Source organism: Capra hircus, chromosome 13 (genome assembly GCF_001704415.2).
Source record: "Capra hircus breed San Clemente chromosome 13, ASM170441v1, whole genome shotgun sequence".
Lineage (NCBI taxonomy): Eukaryota > Metazoa > Chordata > Mammalia > Artiodactyla > Bovidae > Capra > Capra hircus.
In genome coordinates, this window is record NC_030820.1 from 27,256,243 (window position 1) to 27,268,020 (window position 11,778).

The 11,778-nt window shown below is 46.1% G+C and overlaps 1 protein-coding gene across 1 annotated transcript; it reads right to left on the minus strand.

Moving 5' to 3' along the window:
* Positions 3,311–10,359, minus strand: UCMA (upper zone of growth plate and cartilage matrix associated). Its single transcript, XM_005687951.3, has 5 exons — positions 10,248–10,359; positions 9,886–9,951; positions 9,687–9,779; positions 7,030–7,128; positions 3,311–3,746 (listed from the first exon to the last, which is right to left on the minus strand). Exons 1-5 carry the CDS (start codon positions 10,300–10,302, stop codon positions 3,649–3,651), a joined length of 411 nt encoding a protein of 136 aa, XP_005688008.1. The 5' UTR covers positions 10,303–10,359; the 3' UTR covers positions 3,311–3,648.

Here is an 11,778-nt window from a genome sequence, read left to right on the forward strand (position 1 = left end):
GCACCTCAAAAAAGCACAACAATGTGACAAACATGGCACGAAAAGGACATCTTTTTACAGTATCAGAGCTGAAATTAGCAAAAATGTTGCTTTGACCTCAGCTAGGAGCAACTCAAGTTTCTTGTTAGTCTGCACATGTGTGTGTCCGTAGTGACCACAAAAAAACATCACAGGTACTGTTTTTGGAATTAGAAGTAAAATTTAGTTATTAGGTGATTTTGGAAAAACAGAATCCACAAATAATGAGAAACAACTGTATAATATTTCCCAAAACAGGGACAGACCAGAATTGTTCTCATTTTGCAGATTAGAAAATTAAGTGATTTGAAACAGATTGCAACTAAGTCTGTGATAATGTTGCTTGAGCAGACAATAGTGAGCAGAGACTTCACTATTGGTATTTTTTTAAGTCAACTTTATTAAGGGCTAAATTTCACACAGCAAAGAGCACACATATTAAGTATATCGTTTGGTAAATGTTGGCGAATTTATTCACCCACATAACCACCACCAAAGGCAAGATAGAGGGCATTGCCATTACCCCAAAATGTTGCCTTTGCCACTTCCCAGTCAGGCCACATGCCCTGGTCACATCCATCACTGAGCTATTTAGATCTGTGTTTCCTAGAGTTTCATATAAATGGAGTCAAAACAGAACATACTTTTATACTTTGCATATTTTGAAATAAAGCCATGTTGCTTGTGTCCATGGTTCATTTATTTATTGTTTAATGTTTCATAGTAGGGATATGTCACATGTCATTTATTATGTTACTGTATGTCATTATTCACCTATTGATAATTTGGGTTGAATTGTTTCTAATTTGGGGCTGTTATGAATAAATAACAATATTCAGATACAAGTCTTTCTGTGGATATATTTTTGTTTCTCTTCAGTTCAGTTCAGTCGTTCAGTTGTGTCCGACTCTTTGCAACCCCATGAATCACAGCACGCCAGGCCTCCCTGTCCATCACCATCTCACTGAATTCACTCAGACTTACGTCCATCGAGTCCGTGATGCCATCCAGCCATCTCATCCTCTGTCGTCCCCTTCTCCTCCTGCCCCCAATCCCTCCCAGCATCACAGTCTTTTCCAGTGAGTCAACTCTTCGTATGAGGTGGCCAAAGTACTGGAGCTTCAGCTTTAGCATCATTCCTTCCAAAGAAATCCCAGGACTGATCTCCTTTAGAATGGACTGGTTGGATCTCCTTGCAGTCCACGGGACTCTCAAGAGTCTTCTCCAACACCATAGTTCGAAAGCATCAATTCTTCAGTGCTCAGCCTTCTTCACAGTCCAACTCTCACATCCATACATGACCACAGGAAAAACTATAGCCTTGACTAGATGGACCTTGGTCGGCAAAGTAATGTCTCTGCTTTTGAATATGCTATTTAGGTTGGCCATAACTTTTCTTCCAAGGAGTAAGCGTCTTTTAATTTCATGGGTGCAGTCACCATCTGCAGTGATTTTGGAGCCCAAAAAAATGAAGTCTGACACTGCTACTGTTTCCCCATCTATTTCCCATGAAGTGATGGGACCAGATGCCATGATACTCGTTTTCTGAATGTTGAGCTTTAAGCCAACTTTTTCACTCTCCTTTTTCACTTTCATCAAGAGGCTTTTTAGCTTCTCTTTCTGCCATACGGGTGGTGTCATCTGCATATGTGAGGTTATTGATGGCAGTCTTGATTCCAGCTTGTGTTTCTTCCAGTCCAGCGTTTCTCATGATGTACTCTGCATATAAGTTAAATAAGCAGGGTGACAATATACAGCCTTGACGTACTCCTTTTCCTATTTGGAACCAGTCTGTTCCATGTCCAGTTCCAACTGTTGCTTCCTGACCTGCATACAGATTTCTCAAGAGGCAGGTCAGGTGGTCTGGTATTCCCATCTCTTTCAGAATTTTCCACAGTTGATTGTGATCTGCATAGTCAATAAAGCAGAAATAGATGTTTTTCTGGAATTCTGCTTTTTCCATGATCTAGCGGATGTTGGCAATTTGATCTCCGGTTCCTCTGCCTTTTCTAAAACCAGCTTGAACATCAGGGAGTTCACGGTTCATGTATTGCTGAAGCCTGGCTTGGAGAATTTTGAGCATTACTTTACTAGCATGTGAGATGAGTGCAATTGTGCAGTAGTTTAAGCATTGTTTGGCATTGCCTTTCTTTGGAATTGGAATGAAAACTGACCTTTTCCAGTCCTGTGGCCACTGCTGAGTTTTCCTGGAAACCTGCTTCGAAAGTAGGCTGAACTAACCAGCCAGGGACCCAAGGCAAGGGGGAAGCAGAAGACCCAGGGGAGGGGACTGGGAGAAGGCCTGAGTGGGTGCTTTTTCTTCATCTTTGAGAAGAAAGATGATCCTCTGATCCCACAGAGGTGCCCACTTAACATTGTTCTTGAGTTTTCTGCATTCTTAGTATGGAATCCCTGAAGACATTTGGGAGCAAGGCTGGAAGTAACCTAGTGCTTAGTCTGGCAGGAAGGCAGAGCCCTTGGAACAAGAGAGGGCCCTGTTACGGGCTGAGTTGTTTCCCAGGAAAATATATACGGAAACCTAACCCCTGAGACCTGTGAATATTGACCTTATTTTGAAATAGGGTCTCTACAGATGTAATTAAGTTATTGAGGTAGCAGAGTGGGCCCTTAATGACTGGTGTCCTTACAACAAGAGGAGAGAGACATGGGGAGGAGTGTGTGGAGACATGAGGAGTAAAGGCCACATGATGGTGCAAGGAGTGACTGGAGCAGTACTGCCGCAAGCCAGGGAACAACTGAGCCCCCAGAAATCAGAAGAGGCCAGGGAGGACCTCCCCTGGAGCCTTTGGAGGGAGTGTGGCCCTGCCAGCACCTTGATTTCAGACTCCCAGCTTCCAGAACTGCGAGAGAATAAATGTTCATTGTTTTTAAGTCTCCCAGTTTCTGGCACGTTGTTACGGAAGCTCTAGTAAACTAATACTATGAAGAAAAAAAAGATGATACTAAAACTGAACCTTATCTGCTGGCTACTTTTGGTTATAGCTGGCCTCACTGTAACCCTGGCTTTTGATTGATACCATTAAGAAACCACCATTGAACCTTAAGACTTTAGAGACATGAGAAGCACCTGGGCTCAGAGAATGGTTTTTACCCAAACAGTTGCATTTACAGGTCCCTTTCAGTCACATAACTATTGAGACAGGCTGATGAAATAGTGAGACATGCTCCCGAGTCCAAGCTTCCTGACACCTAAGTCTGTGTGAGCCCCACTGTCATTTGGGAGGGACAAGTTGGCGCCGCTCAGCATGAGTTTCAAGAAGACAGTACAGTGTTGACTCAGAGTTTTTATTCATAAGCTGTAAGCAGATACACAATCTTCTCTCTACTGTGATTTCTCATCTTTCTGTGGACCAGGAGTCTCAGTGTGGGAGCGATGGTAAAGCAACAGGGAACCTCTAGGAGAGATACCAGGAGGCCCCACAGGCCTTTGCTCACCTCAGAAAATCATCTGCCAAGAAGCACAAGCCTGGGTGTTTCCATCCATGAGAACAGAAGGCCCTAGGCGACTGAGGCCCTGTGAAGGGGCCTGTTTGTGTGCGGGAGAGGTGCCCGAATACCGGGGGTGAGCGGGTGTCTCAGGCTCCATCTTCTGTGTCCCTCAAACAGAGGTCAGATGTGGTGGCGGTTGTAGAGATAGGATGGGTACAGGCTGTCGTAATGCCATTGGCGCCACTGCTCGATGGCCTTCCGGCTTCTCTCTTCCTGTTCTGGGGACAAGAGATGAAGTCCTTATGTGAGGATGGAGGGCTCGGATCTGGGCACACCATCAAGTCCCCCCAAAGTATCCACTCTGCCCCAGTGACATGAACCATTGTGCCTGTGTACATGGGTGACAGAATGTCCCAGCTGGAAGGGCCTAAAAGGATGCCAAATCTAAAGCCTCCCTTTTACAGATCTAGCCTAGAGCTAGTTGCCAGGAGAGCAGAAACCAGGATCCTACATTCCATTCAATGCATGTTCCTGCTCAGCCAGCAAAGATGAGATAGCTGCTTGCAAAAACTGGCCCGGAGACTCACCAACTAAGACAATACCAAATCACAGCGGCAGAAAAATAGATGGCAAAAGCATACTGTTGAAAAACTCATGGAAGGAAATCACTGTCAATTTCAAGTGATGGGATTGTGAGTGAGGTTTTCCCTCTGTTTCTTAGCTTTAGAAATAAAGTTACATTGTTACAGCTAATTGGGGAAAGGGCTGGACCAAGCAAGTGCAGGAAAATCTTGATAATTGCTGATTCTGGGTGATGGTAATATGAGGGTTTGTTCTAATACATATTTTTCCATATTTTTGAAATGTTTCATAGTAAAAAGCTAGAAAGAACAGAAGGGGTTTTTTAATGAGTAAGAAATCTTAATTTTTCTGTCTTTGATGAGATGTGTTTCTAAATAGGGCTTCCGTTGTGGCTCAACTGATAAAGAATCCAAATAACGCATTTTTGAAGCTATAGGATTAGGCTCCTGGTGTGAGTTCAGGACTGTCTGTTAGCCACTGTTGTTCAGTTGGTAAGTTTTGTCCAACTCTTTGCGACTGCATGAACTTCCCTGTCCTTGTTAGCCACTGTTAGGTACCACTGAACCACGAGCAGACATCCCAAGGCCATCAGTGTTTAAAAAGCATCCTCAAAAAGTTAAACAGAACTACCATGTGGGAATAAATGAAAAGATGAAATGTGAGAAGGTAGACTGTAATGTCTAGATATGTCTGTGTGTATTCAGCCATGAAAAGGAATGAGGTTTTAATATCTGCTATAACATGAATGAACCTTGAAACATGCTAGGTGAAACACACCAGACACAGAAAGACAGATAGATATTGTGTGATTTGTCTTTTGTGAAGTATATGGTATAGACAAATGTGTATGGACAGAGAATATATTAGAGGCTTCCAGAGACTGTGGGGATAGGGGAATTAATGCATAATGGGTGCAAAGTTTGAGGTCATAAAAGTGTTTTGGAAATAAATAATGATGGTGGTTGTGAATGTACTAAACGCCACTGAATTGTACACTTAAAAAAATAAGTGAAGGTGGCAAATTTAATATTCTGTATATTTTACCACAATTTTTTTTTTTGAGTATTTGGGGAAAATGTTGGGAGGATAGGAAGTTAATAGAAGATAATAGCAAGCTCTGTGATGCATTTGGTCATCCTTTGTTTACAAAAACATGGGCTTTGCTGGCAAACACCTGCATTTAAATTCCTTATTACCTGTCTCACCTTGGACATTCACGTATTCTTTCAAAGACTGGCTTTTTGAAACTGGAAATTGTAAGACCTGAGAATTGGCCATAAGGATTATGTAGTTCAGTACAGAGTCTGGCAGGACAAGTGCTCAACCGATGACAATAGCTGCTATTGCTACATTCCCCGAAGGCCTGTGTCCTGCAGCCTTTCCATCTGTGGGCAGCACCTGAGGCCTAAGCCTCAGTCTCCTCTGGCTTTGCTGGAGGACCTGGCATCCCTCAGGTGCCTCACCCCTCAGCATGATTCATTGTGGAAGGAAAACAGTGAACATTTTCCATCCAGGTGCTAGGGATTTCGACCTGAAACATTTAAAAATGCACAAAATAAAATGCTGTTATTAATACTATGAGTTTTTAAAAAAACACTGAAAGAATTTTAGAGGCCACACTCTCATTTTTTAAATGCCTTGTCTGCCGCAAGCTGTCCACCAAGTTAAACAAATCTGTAACAGAAATATTTGCCTCTGAGTAACAACAGTCTTAGCTTTTTCTGGGACCATCGATTTGCCAGGATCCTGCCCAACACCTGTCCGCAAAGCTCAGGCAAGTGTCACCTGCAAGACAGTGGGTGTGGCCTGCAGCCCTCTGGGACCTGGTGATTGTGTCCTTTCCACTAAGAGATGCCCTAAGGGCACCTCACCTCTCAAATGCACCAGAGCAAGCAAGTGAGGAGGTTGGTGACTTCAGAAATGAAATCACACTTTCTCTAACAAAGGTTACCTTAACTGGGGTCTTAATGCCTACTCTCACCTGCATCCAGAAACTTACTCAGAAGCATTTCAATCTTGAAGTTCCAAGAAAGACCAAAAAAGTAATAAACACACATGTTGGCCTGCCTGGTCTGAACCCTGTACATGTTCTGTGGATTTTTGGCCATGAGTGACACGTGAAAGTAGTCAATAAATACAAAGTCGAATCCCCTCAGTGTGGGAGGCTGTGGTTCGAAGGTAGAGTGTCTGTCCACCCATGCCCACACCCAGAGGCCCTGTTGAAACCAGCTTTCCCAAGGGGAGGCTGGAGCCATTTCCCAGGAGCAGAGGGTGGGGATAAGGTGTGCAGACTCCTTGGTGAGAGACACACAGCCAAAGGCCAAGGCTTTCCAAACAAGACACTTGCAGCAACTGGATGGGTTTGCAAACCACATAGGAACTAGCAGGGGCCCAATGCTATGAGTGAGGGGAGCTATCCTGAGGGCTGTAGATGTTCAAGTTGGAACGGGGAGGGTACAGAACTGAGTTCATTTGTCAGGTTTGCTTCCACCAGTCACCAAATGCTGATAATAGTGACTAGGGAAATGGAAGTCCTAGGTTTTCCAGGCTGGGCAGTTCTAGAGCCAGGACGCTGATGTAAATCCAAACCACTTGAAAGTGAGTTTGAAATCCTCCCAACCCAACTCTGGGAACGAAGGCACAAGTGTAGGTACTGAGACAGAACACACCCAAGTAGGAGGAGAAAATACTATCAACTGAAAACTCCCCAGCCCCACAGTCCCTAACCAGTGGTAGCCTACATGTTCTGACCTTTTCCATGCCTTCTCAGGTTCCGTAGCTACTTTTGTGACTTTCTCCCCTTTTTTTTTTTTTTGAGACTCCCATAGATATGAATTGAAAGTAGAGCTGCTCTTATCTCCCTCCTCTAATTAAAACTTGAGACATAAATAAATAAAGTTTAAGGAAAAGTATAGACAGATCACATGGTTTTCCCACAAACTTCCAATTCCCAAAAGTCACCGACTGATGAGCTCTTACCTTTGTTTTGCTCCTCCACAAAGTTCTCAGACTCGTTCCTCCGTTCTTCATGATACTCTCTCCGCAGCTCATCTGCCCGCAGCTTCTGCCTGTTCTCCACTGAGGGGGGGAAGGTGAGAGTTGCCTCAAAGAATAGGGGCAGCCACATGCATTGAGGGGTACACCATTCATTCTGCATAAGAAACTCAGGTGCAGATGAGGCTGTTTGTGAGGGGCTAAATGTGGGGCCTCACCGCAGTGGTTCACCCCTGACATAGACTTTAAAACCTGAGGGACCTGGGAGAGCATCCCAGCCAACCACCTCATTTTGTGTCTTAAGAGGACTGACCCCAAAAAGTGAAGCCGTTTGTGTGTGTGTGCTTAGTTGCTCAGTCATTTCTGACTCTTGCGACCCCATAGACTAGCCTGCCACGCTCCTTTGTCCATGGGATTCTCCAGGCAAGAATACTGGAGTGGGTTGCCGTTTCCTTCTCAAGAAGCCATTTAGCTCCAGTCATAAAATGAGTGGTGTAGCCAAGCTTGCTGGTTCTCTTAGAAGCTAGGAATTCTTTCTCAGATGATAGAAATGAATTCCCTGAGGGAATAATCCAACTTGACACTAACACTTGCATATCCATTCTGCAACTTTGAGCATCTGTCATGGCCAGAATATATGCTAAGCACTGGGATTAAAAAAGCAAGTAAGAAATACCCTATCTATCCCTCTGTCTAAGAAGTCTATAGTCCGCTTAAGGAAAAAGATAAGAAAATAAATTGCCCTCAACATTGTGGCTGCTGTGATAGAAATAACCACAGGGCCTGAAGATGGTGTAATCATCTTTACATTGCCCTCTTCAGTGTGAGAACTGTGATTGGAGGAAATTCTTTCAACGGCACCTCAGTGTCCCCACTGTGACGTGAGGTAATCACACCATACTTGTGTGAGGCGTTCTGAGGGCCAGCTCTCCCTCCCCACACATGGCCTTCCTGCCTATGGATCTTTCCAATGAAAGTCTCATCAAAAGAAGTATCTTGAAACTAAGAGCCACAAATTGGACCTCTGACTCGGCAGTGAATAAGACAAGATGCTAGATACTGTTTTTATACCATGCACCGTGTACCTAGAATACATCCCTCCTCAGGAACATGCCTTTCCTCTGATTAGTTCCTTTCACCATAAAGTAACCTGCATCTTTACCCAGAAGCTTAGAGATAAGAGATGCCTGTTTTCTGCTTCCAAGTTCCTTTATCAAAGTGTCGCCTTCCTTTACTGAACCTGAGACATAAGTGGGCATTGTTCTCCTGCCCAGCACCAGAGCTGACTGGGTGACAGCAGATGAACTCAGGTGCATCCTAGATGTTCAGGTTGTTCTGAACAATGCCTGAAACCCTGAGCTTCCAACCCGGGTGACAGACCTCTGGCTTAATCATGTGCCTCGTTCTGAATCCCCTTAAAGGATGGAAACTATTCGCCTCCTAAATTCATGCCCATTCATGCCCACTGGGAGTCTGCCAGAAGGTTGCTTCTCTCATTTCCATCAGGAATGGCCCAAGCTCCATCACAGTCTTTTCAGTGTTTCTTGACATTTGCTAATCTTTAAATCCCAAATTGTGTGAGGCCTGGAGATATTCCCAGTGTGGATTGTACTTCTCCAATTAAGAAATGAAAGCTAATTTTATCTCTGAACATTTTCATCTCACTTCTTACCCGTCATCTGAAAACAGTCCTGTTATTTTCACTGAGCGAGTTACCTTGCTGAGTGTGCTGAGAGGCACAAAGAGTTTATTCAGACACACACAGAAGTGACGAATCAAGCCTTGGACTCAGTGACTGTCAGAGCTGAGTCCTTGGAAGAATCTAGTTCAAGGACAGAAAACTCAAATGCCTTCATGGGTCGGCAGGTCATGGAAATGAGGGCCGTTGCCAGGTCGTTACAGGCAGGCAAGTAGACACCAAGGCCTACTTTAGGCTGAGGAGACATTCTTCCAAGCTCCAAAGTCTCCCAACTGCATTAGAAGTGAAGACTTAAAAACTGCTGGCTGAACACTGCTCTTACATAAGGGGCTTATAAAGAAGGAAACTTGGGCACAGTGAGAGGAAGTGGTCAAGGCCACTTAGCAGCAAAGCTTTCAACCAAGCCCACATGTCCAGTTCCCTGTCCCACGTGCCTCTTCCTGCCTGCAGTGCTGCTCTCTTGCCTACAAAGGTACACCACAAATTATCCAGAAAGGACACACTGAGCTGTGGGGTCCGCACTCCACCAGAACATAGATTTCCCCCGTAACTTTCTCTTGGCTGCTCCACGTGCATATGGAATCTTAGTTCCCCAACTGCGGATTGACCTGTGCCCTCTGCAGTGAAAGTGCAAAATCCTAAAAACCACTGAACCACCAAGGAAGGTCTCCCTCTTAACATTTTAACTTTCAGAAATTGAGGGGCAGTTCATCGACTTCAGTGCAGTCATGTGGCCCTGTCCCTCTTTGTTCCTTACCCTCATAGCATAGCCAATCAAGACTGACCTACAGTCAAAAAAATGTGGTATAACTTCTGACTCAGAGCCACAGTTACTTTGACACCCGAAGACCTGGGTTGAGCCCTCCGTCCCCGGCCATCCTCGCAGCCCAGCTGACTGGGAGAGAGAAGGAGCAAGAGCAGAAGGCAGGCCACAGCGTCTTACCATTGACCTCGTCCTGGAATCTGGGGGACCGCTTGCTGCGCTTCTTGAGGAAATTCAAGGCGTCTGATTCCTGCATGAAAATCTCTTCCACGTCTGAAACCCGAGGAGAGAGGCCAGTCACACCCAGCACAGGCTCACCAAGGCTACAATCAGGAGCCAGCCCATCCACCCTGCCTCCTTGGGGGGCCCCGGTACTCACCTTCCTGTGCCTCTTGTCCTGCCACCTGCCTCAGGCCCACTGACACGGCGGCCCCCTCTCGCAGCACTGTGGGACAAGAGCACAGCATGAAGGCTGCAGCACCCCAAGGGAAGTCCTCGCCCCGAGACAAGCCAGGCTGGTCCTTCCCAGGCCCTATGACTTGCCCTGGAGCCCCAGACACAAGTACCAGCCGCAGTCAGTCTCCCCAGGGAACTGTCAGACAAGCTGTTTTCTCGGTGCTGCATTGTGTTACACATGCACACACAAATACAGCCTTCTTAACAACAGGCACCCTCTTTACATGGGCCACCTAAGCTGCCTCACCTAACACCAGGTCCCTCCTGGAACCTCCTCATACTCACTGGGCAGGAGTGCAACGGCTGAGAGACAGGTCAGAAGCAGCTGTCTCCAGGCCATCTTTGGAAAGGCTGAGGCTCTGTCTGGGGACCAAAGAGAGGATTCTACAGACCCTGAGGCTGCCGGGTCCTCACTTCTGTGTCAGGCAGGCCAGGAGGGAGGGAGAGAGAGAGGCAGGGATGCCACTGAGGGGGTGTGGGAGGGGTCCCGGCAGTGGCTTCCATTGGCTGCTCCTGCCAGAGCACTGGAGATGTTTTTGGCACCTTGCAAACCTCACAGAAGCAGAGCTTGTCATTGGGGCCCCAGCCAGGACAGTTCTGAAGTGGCCTTTCCAAGATCTGTACCCTAAGAGTTGCTGCTGGAACGCCCAGCCTCCGAGTCAGAATTCCAAAGACCAAGGGGCAAGTTTCAAAGGCCCCTGGCATTTGCTTCAGAGGAGGTGGGGACACTAGTCCTGGAGGCTGAAGTATGCAGGAGGGAGGGAGGGAGGGAGCCTCAGTGGGGGGACTTGATTCAGCTGTCAGGCTAAGAGGGACCATAAAGGCTGAAAGACCCCCCTCATGGTGACGCTCACATGGACATGTGGGCTGTCCTGATGGCACCCAGCTTAACATGTCCCCAGCTGATGCTGACTTTTAAGAGAAGCACAAACCGCTGTCAAGAGTTCAAAGAAGAGAGGCAGTCAGCCTTCCACAGAGGAGTCGGGCAGCGCAATGTGGGTGGACTTCTCAAAGGCACACCCTGTGTAGGGGAGGAAGTACATTCCCAGAACTGGGAATGCTGATGGAATCCAAGCCCTCTGAGGCCATCAGCCTCCAGTCTCTTAGGAGCATTGTTCTTAACACTGTCATTTATTCTGAACTATCCAAAGAGTCACCTTTGGATATTGGTTTGAATTGTCCTAACAGTGACCATCACTAGACCCACCCACACGAAGCTCCCATTTCATTAGACATGTGTAGTGACATCCCACTTGGACCATTGGCAGGAAAAGAATGTTAATAGCAAAAAAAATAGCCAAGACAAAGCAAACAAAATAAATGAATTGTTTTCTCCGTGGCTGGGAGCACACAGAGGGCTCCCCTTCAACACTGGCTGGCCTATTTAACCAGGCACAGGTGGGCTCTACATGATCACTCCAAGAGGAGCAATGCCCATGAAAACATACCAGCAAATCTTTATCTGTCAGGTAAAATGGTTGTCACTTGAAGGAGGGAAGGGCCACAAGACAGCAGTGTTGATGGGACTTGTAGGTGAGAAAATGTGTGTGAAATACGTCTGACATCCTTGATACCCTAGTTCTTCTTGCTGCTTTTCTAGTTCCGCTCATGTCAACCATGAACATTTACCAAACACCTACTCTAAGCCAGGCACCTGTGCTAGTCACACACTCACCAGCTTTTAGTAAATCTGCCCTACGTGTCCTAAGTACTTTCCACCCAAGATCAGATGCTGTGCATTCATTGGCCACACAGAAGGGCTTAGGGAGAAATCTCAAGCCCTAGGAAGTCCTTTCAGACCAGCCTGGGAGAAAAG

What these genes read in the sequence shown, in the direction of transcription:
- UCMA (XM_005687951.3), bottom strand. Translation starts at nt 10,302, where the DNA reads ATGGCCTGGAGACAGCTGCTTCTGACCTGTCTCTCAGCCGTTGCACTC. An exon ending in AGCCGTTGCACTCCTGCCCA is followed by an intron (nt 9,952 to 10,247) that starts GTGAGTATGAGG and finishes CTTGTCCCACAG; the next exon opens with TGCTGCGAGAGGGGGCCGCC. An exon ending in AGGACAAGAGGCACAGGAAG is followed by an intron (nt 9,780 to 9,885) that starts GTGAGTACCGGG and finishes CTCGGGTTTCAG; the next exon opens with ACGTGGAAGAGATTTTCATG.